The 16,587-nt window shown below is 34.4% G+C and overlaps 1 protein-coding gene and 2 pseudogenes across 1 annotated transcript; 1 reads left to right on the forward strand and 2 right to left on the reverse strand.

The window, feature by feature from the left end:
• Nucleotides 1-289: 289 nt before the first annotated feature.
• Nucleotides 290-9,116, forward strand: LOC130821130 (peroxisomal adenine nucleotide carrier 1-like; annotated as a pseudogene).
• A 607-nt stretch (nt 9,117-9,723) lies between these two features.
• LOC130821136 (SKP1-like protein 12) lies at nt 9,724-11,116 on the reverse strand. The gene has a single exon (XM_057686789.1). It carries the CDS (start codon nt 10,494-10,496, stop codon nt 10,020-10,022), a length of 477 nt encoding a protein of 158 aa, XP_057542772.1. The 5' UTR covers nt 10,497-11,116; the 3' UTR covers nt 9,724-10,019.
• Nucleotides 11,117-14,623: 3,507 nt separating this feature from the next.
• Nucleotides 14,624-16,070, reverse strand: LOC130825766 (SKP1-like protein 12; annotated as a pseudogene).
• Between the last annotated feature and the right edge of the window lie 517 nt (nt 16,071-16,587).

Here is a 16,587-nt window from a genome sequence, read left to right on the forward strand (position 1 = left end):
AAGAAGTGAAATAGTTTTTATTATAGGTAAAGGTGTTCAAATAGACTCGATGATCTGGTATTCCCCCGACTTTATAATCGAACGTCACAATTATGTCAAAACCAAACATGAACACAAGATTCAATTTTGAACCAACCCGAAATATCTGACCCAAAATCGACCCGATAATCCGAATGAACACTTCTAAAATAGACTGACTTGATGAAATCGAATCCAAGTGGTATTTGCTCTTCAACGAGTACACAATGCAATCCTCAAGAAGTATGTTTGTAAGATTTGGCTTCGTTAGGGCATTATTTTGGCGTAAAATGGAAAGAAAGAAGTTTAGAATCCAAACCTCAGATTATTGAATGACTATTGAGAAGACCATGAGCCAGATAGGAGTCGTTGGTGGTGATTGAAGAACATCTAAAATCTGGAAAAACAATTCCAAATCTGAAAACGATGCGAAAATGACAGCAAAACCATGTGGGTACTGGGTGGGTCACTCTAATACTATTGCCTCTACTCCTTTGTCCTTCTTAATCAATTCCCTTCATTTTCTTCCATTCTCCATCGAACCCAAATCACAAATCACAAATCACATCTGCCCTCCAACTTTCTCTGTTTTTTGTGAATGTTCTTTCTTGATTAATGTAATTTTCATAAACTAACATTTGGGTTCTTTTTGTTTTATGTGTATCTCTAGATGGCTTTAAATTTCGCATCATTAATTGAGGCAACATCTGGAGCCATTGGTGCTTTGGTTAGCACCACTGTGTTGTACCCTTTAGACATTTGTAAAACCAAGTATCAAGCTGAAGCTCGTTCTCGTCATCAACAAAGATACAGGTTTCCATTTTTCTTATCTTTTCTGGGTTTTCAGTTTCATGCTAGTTCTTTGCCGAATTCCTGTTGGTTTTGATTTTGTGCCCAATTGAATTCATTGCTTCTGTTGCTCTGTGGTGTTGTTTGATTTGGGTCTGATCTTTCAAAATTTGTTCTATGTTTGATAGAATGAACAAGAAGGTCATGCATGAATTGTTCCAACATTTTTTTTGCTGATTTCAATTTTGGGGGTTTTGAAGTAGGATCAGTTACTGCATATCTGAGAATCAGAGATCTATTTTCCCTCCATCACACGAAAGTTACCCCACTTTTTTTTTTTAATCTATACCACCCAATTTATTCAATTTCATATCACAATAACTCAAGCTAAAGATGGGAGGATGAGGTGTACGAAAAGTCCCTCTAATCCATGGTGTAAAATCAAGGCTGCACTGCATTGCGTCGGCCGCGTTGTTGAGGTTTTTAAAAAAATAGGAGATATTTCTCGTGTTGTGAAGGCGTAAAAATCACATTTTGAGCCGTATCAAGGGGATATTTTATGTTTTCGACCAATATTTAGGCATTACGATAACCACGTCACTCCCGTTACTGCATCATCATTGTGTTACAACGATTGTGACCATTATCCCATTTTTACACTATGCTCCGAGCCTCCCATGACTATGTGAGACAAATGAACATTAGAAAAGTTTTTGGAGCCTTCTCTCCAGCAGTTAGCATATCCTCTCTGTTAAGATATAGATGAGTAATGACTAGCAATGCATAAAGGCGTAGTGAAATAACAAAACTTTAAGGGAAAAGGACATATTGCGCTCTTGGGAAACACAACTAATGAGTAAAAAAAATACTCTGGGAGTTAAGCTTCCGCTACTACAAAATGTAGATCGAAACAATAAAAAGATTTGTGGTAGCCTGGAACTGTCATTTGTCAAGAATTAAATTCCCTATTTTCAAATGAATTCTATGTTGTCAAACACTACTTTAAGTAATTATCACTTATGTACGCACTATCATCCTTGTGATAACAAAGAGATTATTTCTTAATAATTCTTGGTAGTAAACGCCATATGGAACTTCACATAAATTAAAAGTGGACATGAATTATTGAGCTATTTACCATAGATTTGTCCATCATAACCCTTTCCACTACCCACCTTTTTTCTCTCTGTTTCACTTTCATATTTTCTGTCTTTCTTTACACCCTCTTCGTCCTCTCTCTCCATAATGGAGAACCCACCATTGATGAATAAGAACTTCCAATTACAAACTCTTACCCAACCCAAATCTCTTTCTCCTTCATTCTCCTCTTTCTTTCAGGGTTTCCATTCTTTCCCATTTATATACTTTTCTCATTGTCATCTTGGCAAACCATTGATGAAATGCAAATTCCTTACCTCCAATTCACTCTTTTTATAGTTGTATGGTGATTTGCTCCCATCAACGCAAGTGAACATGTCATAGGTGAATTTTGTAGTTGTGGAGATTTTAGACATTGGTTTATCAAGTTGTGAAAACTTTGTGAATATCACATTACTCTACGCCATAGTGCAAAAATAAGGTAACGGTTGTAGTCACGGTTACGGGTAGGAATGTAGGATGATGCGGTATTGGGAGTAACTATTGGCCGAAAGTGTGAGATATCCCTTGAAACAATACAAAACACGTTTTTTACACCTTTACCACGCGGGCAACTTTGATTCTTTTTAATTTGAAACCCTTTACGAAGCGCTCTATGCTATGCAATGTGATCTTATTTTGAACTATGCTCTACGCATGCCTTCTTATCTGCATACGTATCCTCTTCCACGACTTTTGAATTGTTGTAGAACTTTACCGGTCCAATGTTGTGCAAAGGGTGACAGTGTCCATAAAATGTCAATTCACCATATTATGGAAAATTTGGACCGGATTTCTAATGGACCTAGGATATTTGGTTAAAGAGTTGATGTTTTTTTAAGTCATAGTTGACATTCTTCTTTTTCCTGTCAGTTTTACAAAATGAGTTGCTTGATTTCTTTTGAAATACTCAAGATTTGAAGTAATGACATGGATGTCAAATTTTTAGATTATAGAGGAATGATGGGATTTGGAGAGAATGAAGAGTTAGGATAGATTGCGGTTAGAGAGAGGAAGAAGGAGCTTGATGAGATAGGGGTGTGTGGAAAGAGGAGTGAATCAGAAGGAAAGAAAGAGGAAATGAGGTTGTGACTCATGCAAGGGAGAGAAGGGAAAGTGGTGGTTAAAGCTCTGGTGCCTCTCCCCTTCTCAAACCCAAAAAAATTTCTCTATCCAATGTTTTTAAATTAAAACCCATCAACGTGTTCCTCATGTTTTCTTGTGAATGTTGTTGGTCATGTCATATATGCTATGTTTCAATGTACTACCAAGAAAAAAAAACATTTCTTTCATCCAAATTCAACAATATGACTGCAAAATCTCTTTGCCAATGACGTTTGGACATTTCATCATCCACAAAGGTTGCAAGCTCTACCTACTTCCAGATATGGTGCTTTTTTTTTACAAGACCTGCTTGCAAAACCAGACTCCCAACCTGACTTTGTAGAGAAACATCCTCAAATTTGTAGATGTGCAAAATCAACTATAGAAAAGAATCTGGCATTATAAATTTTTACTTCGAGCTGTTAGAAAGACCATACTATAAACTGACTGGAAATGAACGAATTCAGACACCATTTGAAACTATTTTTGCACAATGAACAGAATTTCAGAAAGTTGTTAACTTGTGCCTGTATCATTCTCAGGTAAATTGTCATTGAGTTTGCACTACATGTGTTTTCTCCCCTTCTTTTGTGTGATTTTTTGCTAAAAGTAACTCATGTCATTCGAGTTTTGTCGTTTAATATGCCTTCTACCACCAAATAGATGCAACTTTTGACCAATAAAGTTCTCATATATAAAGTCGAATGTAGCATCAATTTGATGACAAGACATACATGTTATCACGCTTTCATCTCCAAATCTCTCAAGCACGCACTATAGTATAATGGTATATATACTTTTGCACGAGTTCACCCTTCACTAGAGTATTATTGTTGTTGATTGCTTCTTTAGCATTTTCCATTATGGTAGCTTGATCAGGTTCCATATCATTTAGACGATAATTTATGACTTATGTCTTTGAATTAAATGTTGGAAGATTTTTTGTACTAAAGTCATGGGGACATTCCATGTCGGTGTAACAGATCAGTCGGACCCGTAACCGAAACTTGATAGTTTGGACAATATGAGTCTGCCCAATGACTCCCAAAAGATACTTCCTTATATTTATTATTTCCAAAGCTAATTATTATTACAAAGGGTGGCCCTTTATATAGCCTAAGCCCCAAGAGACAACTACAAAGAATAACAACTAATCTAATCGACACAATACAAAGACTAATAATAGTGAAAAGACAATAATGCCCTTGGACCCTTTGACCTAAGTTATCATAGTTGGATATCACTAATGAATGTCTAATTACTTAAGTATTTCTATAAAAGAAGAGCATGATGAGCTATAAGTTGATTTAGGTCTATGCTTTTTTTGGTGCCATATTTCCTTTTTTTTTATTTATATTAGTTACTTAAAAGTTTTGCTTTGTTGTACCACAGGAACCTTTCAGATTTTTATGGGAAGCCATACAATATGGTCAAGTTCTTTCCCTATATCAGGGTTTAGGGACAAAGAACTTGCAATCTGTTATACAACAGTTTGTTTATTTTTATGGATACAGCTTTCTAAAGAGGCTTTACCTGAAGAGAAGTAATTCTAAGTCTATGGGCACAGTGGCAAACTTGATTGTTGCTGCTGCTGCAGGGGCTTGCACCAGTATTATTACTCAGGTATTTCTCATATTTCTAGTTGATGAATAACCGTTATCATGTGCTACGTTATTTTAATTTTCTTGAGTTTCGTATGCATTCATGACATGTTGATCTAGAAGGCCTCTCGGGCCTTTTTTTTTTTCCCAGGGGGTCTATGATGTCAAAAATCTACTGAATTTTAGTTTGTTGCATAATTATCTAATGTTTATACTACATATCTAACCTTAGTCTAGAAGCTTCTATATATAAGTTACACCTTTTAATTAAAAAGAATTTGAATTCAAATGGAGAATAAGGCTTTGTTAAATACTTAGTTTTAAAAGGCGCAAAGCACACCGAGAAATAGAGGTCTGAGAGCCTAGAGGCTAAGCGCAAGGTGAAAACTCAAGCTTTTCGTAGGCAAGGATCACTTATTTGCTTAAATGCTTATAAAAAAGTATATTTGATATATTGCTTAAAGATTCGAAATTTTTTTCCATTGCACTATGCCACTAATATAGTGCAAAATGGTACTAGAGGGTACCTAAAACCCCATTTTAAAGCATTTTGCCTAATTGTTCTGTGTTTTATTGTGCCCTTTTGTGGGTTCCACATCGTTTTTCTCTTGTGTTCTTTGATAACAATGTGATAAAAAACTAAGTGGTTTGATTCTCAACACCCACACGAATGATTGATTCCCTATTCCCCTTACTTGTATGGATTTTCTAGCCTATTCTCAACTAAAAAAAACAATGTGATAAAACTAGAACTCTAGAAGAATTTAAAAAAAAAGAGATAGAATTTATGAAATAAACTAGCTGAAAGCTGGAAAAACAAGAACAGGAAAATTGACAGAAGAAAAAACCAGAAGAAAGAAAACACTCAAAGTTTAAGTTGACAAAGGAAGAAAAGACAAGGTAATGAAGAATCTAGAAGGAAATAAAAAAAATGAAAAATCTTTTGCAAGACATTCTTGATATGGTTTACTCCTTGGCAAGTCTCTATTGCAATTGTGCGTTTGCAACTTGATCTAACAACTACATTCCTAATGTGATAATTGAAGTATAAAGTTGAGTAAAAATCGGATGATTTTTTAGTCATGTAGTTATTGAAACCACTATCAATTAACTATTTATTTGTTAATTCTTGGCCATCTTCATGCACACCAACCTACTTCTTCTGAAACTTGTGCTTGTGCTTGTGCTTGTTCTTGATTCCGCTTCCTTTTGCAAACTTTCTTTGTATGACCAAACCACTTGCAATGGTTGCATTGAGGCATACCTATTCCTCTACAATCACTTTCTAGGTGATTAGTTCTCTTACAAATTCCAAATGGAGGAAACTTACCTTTCTTTTCCAATTGCATTTCCTCCTTTTGCAGAATTACACTTGAAAATGTTTTTGACTTCTTGCTTCTCGTCATCTTGCTTTTATGACTGATCTAAAATGATCCTTCTAGACTATAGTGCAAAAATACGGTCGCAGTAACAGGCGCGAAACAAATTTCACGACCAATATGGATGATTTGATTTCGCAATCAATTCGGCCAATATTTCAGCCGCTGTAAACTCAAAAACCTTTACGATACGGTCGCGATATGGTGATGCGGCCTTGTTTTTGCACTATTTGAATCCAGACTTGTGTTTGTTCTTTCGTTCAATCTTTCTTGTCATTCTTGCTTTTGTGGCCAAACCACCTTTGTGCTTTCAATCACACCAGTGCTCTATCATTTACTTCTGCGACGAGATTCAAGATTTTGTTGACAACATCTACTTCTTTATTTTAATCTCTTTACATCTTCATTTGATTAATTAAATTTGTGTCTTGTGTAATAATTGTTGATGTTTTCCTTAGACTCTTACTTAGATTTTCATAATTTCGTCTCACGTTGTAAGTATGATGGTTTTGATTTTCCCACTTCCTTGAAACTCTCTTTGCAAAGTACCTCATGCTTCTTTTGATGAAATTGCAATAATCATTCTCAGAAAAATGGTATTTGTCACAGATGATCTCCTCAGATGGAGCTGCACTTCTTGACGGTGTTAGCAACCTGAGAAAATGTTGCTTTGGCTTTCGAAGCGTTTTCTACTACTTCCCATAAATCTTTGTCTCTTAAGCTAATCTTTAATTAGCATCCAAAAATCACAATTTTCTCCATCAAATATGTGAATTATTTCTGGTTGAAGGTCCTTATTTGTAGAAGATGCATAAGCCATGTGTTTGGGGTTTTTGTATTTGGGTATTTTTTGCAGATATATGTGGAATTTATGCCTTGAACTTATGACTCTTGATACTAATTGTTGGAAGGGGAAGTAGGAAAAATTTGTGAGATGCTAGGAGAGATAAAGTAAGAGAACTTAATATTTTGCTTGTATATCTCTTTATTGATGTGGTATTACTCTCTTACAAATGATGAGTACAACCTTTGGTTTTTCACCTAATCATAACTCGTAACTATTCATACTTTCCAACTAAACTAGACTTAATACATGAACCTATTAGTTAAGCATACTAAAAGTTTTCTACCTTACAATGGTCTCATCAACTACGATGGGATTGTTTAGAATTAATTTTTCCATACCTAAAAAGTTTAGGTGAAGGTTTTTGTTGGATATGGCGATATAGCAAGGGTATGTTCTTGTCAGAGGGAAAACTGAAATTTGATTATACTTAACTGTCACATCTAAGTATTCCAAAGTAAATGAAGCATTTTTTTCCTCTCTCCTTTACTTGTATTGCATCGAACCTTTGGCTGATTGCTTTATTTCTGCTTTGAGTTTACAGCCTTTAGATACAGCATCATCCAAAATGCAAACGAGCGAGTTTGGTAAGTCTAAAGGGCTCTGGAAGACCCTCACTGAAGGCAAATGGAGTGATTCCTTTGATGGACTTGGCATCTCTCTTCTGTTGACCGCAAATCCGTCTATCCAGGTATGTGATTTCAACTCCTGTACCCTTGTCTGGTAAATTTCATGTTATAGATCTTTCTAGCGAACAGCTAAAAAAACTGACTTTGTTTTGTCTTGCTAGTACACAATTTTTGATCAACTCAAAAACAGACTCCTAAAAACCAATAGCAGAAAGTCGGACTCATCCCCACAAGCTCTATCTGCTTCTGCTGCATTTTTACTGGGAGCTCTCTCCAAGACTATTGCCACCTGCTTGACATATCCAGCAATTAGGTACGTGGTTCTTTTGTTCCTCAAAAACAGACACCTGAAAAAACATGTTGAATTGTCGTCCTCAAACTCGTGTAGTTGTGTCAAGGTGAGCCTTTGACAACTTCCCACCGCTACTTTTATGATTCTGCGAATTTCCTTAAAAAAAATACCCATGTTGAAATGTCAAGGTGCCAATAGGCAGACACAAGTACGTGTGTAATAGAATCCGAGTAATATAGGTCATGAACAAAATACCTATAATAATACAGTCTTTCATTAATTTCCCTACAGGCTACAATATACCAATTTTTGATTAACCATGAATAATACTATCTTAGGGGTTTTTTTTTCTAGAATAATACCAACTTTAGTTTATCAACTAATTTCCTATTTTTTTTGTCATATAATCTTCTATAGTTTGATTTTTAGCATGTTAGGGATATTCTAGGGAAATACCCCTAAGTTAGTATTATTCATGGTTAATCAAAAATTGGTATTATTGTAGGAAAATAAGCAAAAGGTTGTATTATTCCTGATAATTTTCCTTAAATCAAATGGTTTAAGTTTTGTGCAGGTGTAAAGTTGTGATTCAGGCAGCAGAGACAGAAGAAGAGAAGCTGCCAGAAACACAAAAGAAAGCTCGTAAAACAATCTCGAAAGTATTCTACAACATTTGGAAATATGAAGGAATATCGGGATATTATAAAGGTTTACAGGCGCAGATTTTGAAGACTGTTTTGAGCTCTGCCTTACTTCTGATGATAAAAGAGAAGATTACAAAGAGTACTTGGGTTATAATGCTTGCTCTTAGAAGATACTTCTCCAAAACTAGTCCAAGATTGAAAAGCTCATAATTCTATCGCTCAATCATCGAAGTTTTTATCCGCTGGGATTATCGTGTAAAGAAAGATTATATTAGGTTTGCTATGCTCTGAAGAATTTTGTCAATAATGCAAAAAGAGCTTGCTTAAAGTAGGAGAGATTATCCTACTGGTCTTAGATTACATGAAGGGATTGATTGTTTGTTTTTCCTATACCTATAAATGAAATTGTATTTCTAGTTGTCATTTTTTTCCTTTGTATTTTATGGTAATGTCAAAATCAGTATGTATGCTTAAGAACAAGTGTTCATTCGGGTCATGGGTTGATTTCGGGTCATGGGTTTTGAGTTGGTTTAATATAGAGTCTTGTGTCCGCATTAATTTATGTAAATTTAATTGCATTTTAAAGTCGGATTAAGTCGAATTCGATTACAAAGTCGGGTAAATATTGGATCGTTGAATCTATTTTGAATAAACACGATAAATGAGCAATTGTCTTAAGTAATTACTGCTTTTCATAAAAGATCCTTTGTTAGATTTATTAACAATGTTATTTGCAACTGTCAAAACATTTATAATATCAACCAGGGGTGGATCTATGTATAGGCCTCCCCGGGCACATGCCCTATGCGAATTTTTTTAAAAAAATTTTTTAAAAAATAAAATTTCTGAATTTTGGGAATTAGGGGTCAGTTTTCTACCGCACCGCCTCATGCCCTCACCCCGCGGAGCCACCTCAGACGCTCACGGATGCTGTCTGCCTGCCGCTGCTGCTCGTTGCCTGCTGTGGGCTGTGGCTGCTCACAGCCTCTCTTCACAAAAACCCTAAAAAATCAAAATTTTGATTTTTTTTTTTTAGGTATTTTCACTCTTTATCTTAATCTTTATCTTGTAATCTTTAATTTTAATCTTAATCTTTATTCTTAATCTTGATTCTTGAATTTGTTAGAATGTTGTTTCTTGATTTTTTTTGTTTATGTTCTTTGAATAATTGAATATTTGTTAATGTTAATTTGTTTGTTTATCTTGAATAGTTAAATTTAAATCAAAATTTAAGAAACTAAATAATGAGAAAACCCAATTAATTCTACAATATTATTGAATTTTAGGAAGAAGCTGAGAGAAATAACTTCAAGAACAACAAATTTCTGAAATTATAATCACACAAAAGAATTTTTTTGTAGGATAAAGAACAAAATTTGTATTGAATAGAAAACATGAATGTTATAGAAGAAAACAGAGTTAATCTATAAAAAGGGGAGGGAAGAAGCACAGAGACTGTTGAAACAAACAAACATGATGAAAAACTACTTTTGTTTCATCAAATGGAATTTAAATACCACCAAACAAGAAAAGAATCTAAATTAAGTTATAAAAAATCTTAAACAAGAAATCAATTTTAGCTTCAGAATCTCTCGAATACCCATGAATTCTCATTTCGAACTTGTTTCTCTTCTTCAGGTGTAAAATCATTCTTGATTTGGAAATCTTCCCTGATTTTCTCCACAGACATACCTTTAATCATGTCGGCCACTGTTCGGCAAGTCAAATCAATCAAAGAATCCATAAGAAGATAATTAGCAGCCATAGTCAGATCAAACAAGATACTCCAATTACATTTGATGAATTCTTCATCCCATTTCTTGAGTTCTTCATCATTTATAGGTGGATCCTGTTTGGCGTGTTTTTTGCAGTAATCGAGAATGTGCGGCAGAATATCTGCATGAACTTTAAGCGGAGTAACACCATTGGTGAAGTTGTGACCCTTGATAAGGCTCTTGATCATCAGACTTTGCGATTCGACGATGTCGGATTCCACATCGAATGTCTGTCCATCCGAACTCATTAGGGTTATTATCTTCTCGGATGAAGACGATGCCATTGTTATGAAACATTGAGAAAACTAAGAAAACCAGAGACAGAGAATTGTATTGCGTTCTTCAGAAGGAGAACTGTAAATTGTTTCAAAAGAAATACGCTAGGAGAAAGTTGTATTTATAGTGAGGAAAAAACAAGGGCTACGGAATTTTTATTTTTTTTTTCGAAGTAACACAAATTTTCGAGAGACCGGTGTCTTTGATAAACTATCTTTAATTGAGTTGATCCAATGGATTAAGGGTCGGGTCACATTTTAATAGGTCATTAGCGGGTCACGTTAATTGCAAAAAAAAATTTACCCCTTTTTTTTATTATATTTTTAAATGATATTAATATTTACATAAGTGGGTCGATCCAAAAGGCCATAAAGTATAATAAAAAAAAATATTTTATGAACTTTTAAACATCGGGTCAAAGTGGGTCAAACGGGCTTTGCTTTGCCTCGACCCGTTTAAGATTTGACATGACCCACCCCTACCCTACCCGCCTCGACCCGCCCCAACCCGTTGAACACCTCTAGATAGGAATAGTTGGAGACACCAAATTCAGACTCTAGACTAATAATACTTTTTTTAGTTGTCTTTCTTGTCCTCATGTCTTGTTGTTTAATTACCTACCCTTTTCTACTTTTTCCTCAACTAGTCTATTATATCATCTCATTCATTATTTCGGCTGTGTTAAAAGGTAGGGAGAATATAAGGAGAAAAGTAGTATAAGAGATAAACTTATATCGGTTTATCTTCTATTGCATTCACTATCAAAGTATTGTGGAACTTGCACATATGTATAGTGCAAGATGATAAAGGGATACAAAAGTGTTACTATTAAAAGGGATAGAAAAACCCACAATCCAATGCATTCAATGTGTTGTCCCATTAATCACAATACTCCCCCTTGAATGCATTACATATATGTAGAAATTTTATTATGACATTTATGATCCTAAAACTGTCTCATTAAAAACCTTTATCAGGAAAAACCCGGTGGGAAAAAAAAAACTAATTAAAGGAAAAAAGAGTACAGTGATCATATTTCTCCCCCTGAAGTTAACATATGTCTCGAAATCGTCACATTCCAATCTTGCGTACCAAATATTCGAATTGCTTTGACGGGAGTGACTTTGTGAATAAATCAGCAGGGTTTTCACATGATTGAATTTCTTGGACTTTTATCTTTTTATCTTTCTGCAAATCATGTGTGAAGAATAATTTTGGTGACAAGTGTTTTGTTTTATCTCCCCTGATGTATCCTTTTCTGAATTGGTTGATACATGCATCATTATCTTCATAAATTGTAGTTGGTACCCTAGTTGTATCGTTTAAGCCACAATCCTTTTGGAGTTGGCTGATCATGGATTTCAACCATACACACCCTCGGCTGGCTTCATATAAAGCTATCAGTTTTGCATGATTTGAGGATGTAGCTGTTAGAGTTTGTTTTGTTGATTTCCAAGATATTACGGTTCCTGCATATGTAAATGCATATCTAGTTTGTGACTTGGCCGTATGTGGATCAGATAGATACCCTGCAACAGCATATCCAGTGAGTATGGCATCATTTCCTGACTGGAAAAATAATCCAAGGTCTATAGTTCCCTTTAGGTATCGAAATAGATGTTTTATCCCATTCCAATGTCTTTCTGTTGGTGCATTGCTATACCTAGCTAATAAATTTACAGAAAATGCTATATCAAGTCTTGTATTATTTGCTAAGTAAATTAAAGCACCAATGGCACTCAAGTATGGCACTTCCGGACCTAAAATTTCTTCGTCTTCTTCTTGTGGGCGGAACGGGTCATCTTTTATATTTAGTGATCGTACCACCATTGGAGAACTTAGTGGATGAGCCTTGTCCATGTAAAATCGTTTCAAAACTTTCTCAGTATAATTGCTCTGATGGACAAATATTCCACTTTTCAAATGTTCAATTTGTAGACCAAGACAGAATTTAGTTTTTCCTAAATCCTTCATCTCAAATTATCTCATCAAATATTTAGCTGTTATCTCAATTTCTCTTGGGGTTCCAATCAGATTTAAGTCATCTACATACACAGCAATTATTACGAAACCGAATTGAGATCGTTTGATGAATACACATGGGCTAATTTGGTCGTTTTTGAATCCTGCTTTCACAAGGTATTCACTCAAACGATTATACCCCATTCGCCTGGATTGCTTTAATCCATACAATGATTTCTTTAATTTTATAGAAAACATCTCTCTACGTACATTCTTTATTGGTAAGTTTAGTCCTTCAGAGACCTTCATATAGATGTCTGTGTCGAGTGACCCATATATATACGCAGTTAGGACATCCATCAATCTCATGTGTAGGCGTTGAGAAACTGTTAAACTTACCAGAACTGAGTGTGGTTGCATCAACTACTGGGGAATATGTTTCTTCATAATCAATTCCTGACATTTGAGAAAAACCTTGAGCTACAAGTCTTGCCTTGTATTTGACAATTTCATTTTTCTCATTTCTTTTTCTTACAAATACCCATTTGAAGCCTACGGGTTTTATGCCGTTTAAAGTTTGTAAAATTTGCCCAAAAACTTTCCTTTTTTCTAATGATTTTAATTTGCCTCAATTGCTTCTTTCCATCTTAGTCAATTAGGTCTTTTTCTGCATTCATTTATCGATATTGGCTCAAGATCATTTTCATCATTAATTATTTCAATAGCTACGGAATAGGCAAAGGATTCATTTGGAATGATTCCTTTCGATTCCATTTTTTCTTGAAGAAAATATAATTCATTGAGATTTCATAATTTTCATCCTTTTCATTATCGGAGATGTCTTGATTTTCTCCTTTATTTTCATTTACATTTTGAATATTATTTGGTGCACCTTCTAGTTTTCTCAATTTTCTTGGTTTTAAATCTTTTGATCCAAGTGGCCTTCCACGCTTTTTTTGCACAACAATTTCATCACTTTTTGCCTTTTCATCAGGAATTTCTATTTGAGCTGGAGTATTTGCTGCTGGTATATGTGATTTTGTAACTCTCTTAGTATCTGTGAATGCATCAGGTAATTGGTTAGCAACACTTTGAAGGTGAAAAATTCGTTGTACTTCTTGTTCACATGATTTTTTTTTTGGTCTAAATATTCTAAATGTGTTGCTTTCCAAATAAGTTCAATATTTTTTTTCTGTAAGTCCACATTCTCCCCCTAAGGATGGGAATATTGTCTCATTAAAGTGGCAATCAGCAAATCTAGCTTGAAATTGATCACCAGTTAATGGTTCAAGATACCGAATGATTGATGGAGATTCAAAACCGACATATATTCTCATTCTTCTTTGTGGACTCATTTTTGTATGTTGAGGGGGAGCAATGGGTACATATACAGCGCATCCAAAAATTTTCAAATGTGAAATATTTGGTTCATGACCAGCTACTAATTGCATTGACGAATATTTATAGTGAGGAAAAAACAAGGGCTACGGATTTTTTTTTTTTTTTGAAGTATCACAAATTTTTGAAAGAGATCGGTGTCTTTGACAAAATATCTCTAATTGAGTTGATCTAATGGATCAAGGGTCGGATCACATTTTAATAGGTCATTAGCGGATCATATAAAATGCAAAAAAAAAAAATTTACCCCTTTTTTTATTATATTTTTAAATGATATTAATATATACATAAGTAGGTTGATCCAAAAAGCCATAAAGTATAATAAAAAAACTATTTTATAAACTTTAAAAAATCTGGTCAAAGTGGGTCGGATTTAAACGTGCTCTAATCTGCCCCAACCCGTTTAAGATTTGACATGACCCACCCCTACCCTACCCGCCCCAACCCGTTGAGCACCTCTAGATAGGAATAGTTGGAGACACCAGATTCAGACTCTAGACTAATAATACTTTTTTAAGTTGTCTTTCTTGTTAAATGTCTTGTTGTTTAATTACCTGCCGTTTTCTACTTTTTCCTCAACTAGTCTATTATATTGTCCCATCCATTGTTTTGGCTGATGTTATTTTTCTAAAAGGTAGTTTTGATCTTGAGGCAACGTTAATCACATTCTTCTCTATGCACGGCTTTATCTATTAGGGTAAAATTAACCGTTTTTCTCTAGTACTCCCTCTCAAAAAAATACGAGTATGGATTGATCGTCACCTTCCCTCCCCCAGACCTAGTTTTCGAGCAGGATATTGGGTTGATGATGATGAACAAAAAAAAAATTCATAATATCAAGATCCAATATATCAAAACAAAACCATTTCTATATACAGAGAGAATTGAATTTTATTGTGACAATCAGACATGAATCTTGCATTTATTAACAAGAACAAGAAATCAATCTTAGCTAGAATCTACTAATTCGATTACCCAATCAACAAGAACTGGAAACCAATCTTGGCTACAAAATCAACTAATTCAATCACCCAATTCACAAGAACTAGAAATCAATCTTACCTACAGAATAAACTAATTCAATTACCCAATTCACAAGAACTAGAAATCAATCGTAGCTACAGAATCCACTAATTCATTTACCCAATTGATAAGAACAAGAAATCTATCTTAGCTTCAGAATCACTCGAATACCCATGAATTCTCATTTCGAACTTGTACCTCTTCTTCAGGTTTAAAATCATTCTTGATTTGGAAAACTTCCCTGATTTCCTCCACAGACTTATCTTTAATCATGTCAGCCACTGTTTGGCAAGTCAAATCAATCAAAGAATCCATAAGAAGATAGTTAGCAGCCATAGTCAGATCAAACAGATACTCTGATTACATTTGATGAATTCTTCGTCCCATTTCTTGAGTTCTTCATCATTTATAGGTGGATCCTGTTTTGCGTGTTTTTTGCAGTAATTGATAATGTGCGGCAGAATGTCTGCACGAACTTTAAGCGGTGTAACACCAAATTGGAGTCGATGTGATTCTCGATAAGGTTCTTCATCAATGGACTTTGCGATCTGACGATGTTTGCTTCCACATCAAATGTCTTTCCATCTAAACTCCTTAGGGTTATTACCTTCTCGGATGAAGGCGATGCCATTGTTATGAAAGATTGCCAAAGTTGAGAAAACGAAAGAACATTAGAGACAGAACTGTATTGTTTATCTTCAGAGGGAAAACTGTAAAATGTTTCAAAGAAAAAAGTAAGAGAAAGTTGTATTTATAGTGAGGAAAAAACAAGGGCTACAGGATTTTTTTTTTATTTTGTATAAAGTAATACAAATTAAGAAATGGTTTGTTTGAGAGTCCGTCTCTAATTGGGTGTAAGAGTATACATTTGAGCTGTGCCTGAGAGACGTTTCTAGAGATAAGGTCTCTCAAAAGACTGGCTAATTTTATCCTGAACAATGCATAGCAACGAAATCTATCTAACGATCCGCTAATTGAGTAAACTAATAAATTCATTTAATTTATATTAAAAAATAAAATAAAATCAAGAAATAAACACCGATATTTTAAAGTTGCATTCTCTTCAAGTGTATGAGTTGTCACCTTCTTTTCCTCCTTAGACCCTAATCATAGTTTATATGAACGAAATACATAGGATATAATGATAGAGATGAATTGTGATATTTTGAAAAATTACAATGGATTTGTATGCTTATCAATGATCATGAAACAAATACTTGATTGATAATAAAAAAAATATCAAATTTATTTGAAAAATGATGTATACATACACTAAAGTCAACTACAAAAGTTGCTTTGATTTATATTTCGATGATTGCAAACAATGCAAAATTGAGATAAAGTTTTGCACCAAATTGAACCCAAAGATCAGGCCAATGAATTCGAGAATTCAATTTAGGTAATTGTTAATAAGAAATGAAAAGATATGATCAGATTTTACTAATCTCAAACACGACTCTAAATAGCTTCACTCACCTTCAAGCTATTGTCCTCCTACCCTTAATCAAAGCTTCACTCACTTTGATCTTAGTAGAATCTTGCTATGATCTTTTCTTGTTTCACTTACAAGGGAAGAACATAGGAAAAAAAAATGCGAAAGCATTTTCTCTTAGAAATCTTATTAATCATCAAAAGTCAAATACAACTGAGCCTAGATGCCTCCTTATATAAGAGGACATAGAAAGATAAGCACATGACTAACACATGACGTTTTAA

Source organism: Amaranthus tricolor, chromosome 1 (genome assembly GCF_026212465.1).
Source record: "Amaranthus tricolor cultivar Red isolate AtriRed21 chromosome 1, ASM2621246v1, whole genome shotgun sequence".
NCBI lineage: Eukaryota > Viridiplantae > Streptophyta > Magnoliopsida > Caryophyllales > Amaranthaceae > Amaranthus > Amaranthus tricolor.

Excerpts from the sequence above, each read along its gene's own strand:
- LOC130821136 (XM_057686789.1), bottom strand. The coding sequence starts at position 10,496 with ATGGCATCGTCTTCATCCGAGAAGATAATAACCCTAATGAGTTCGGAT.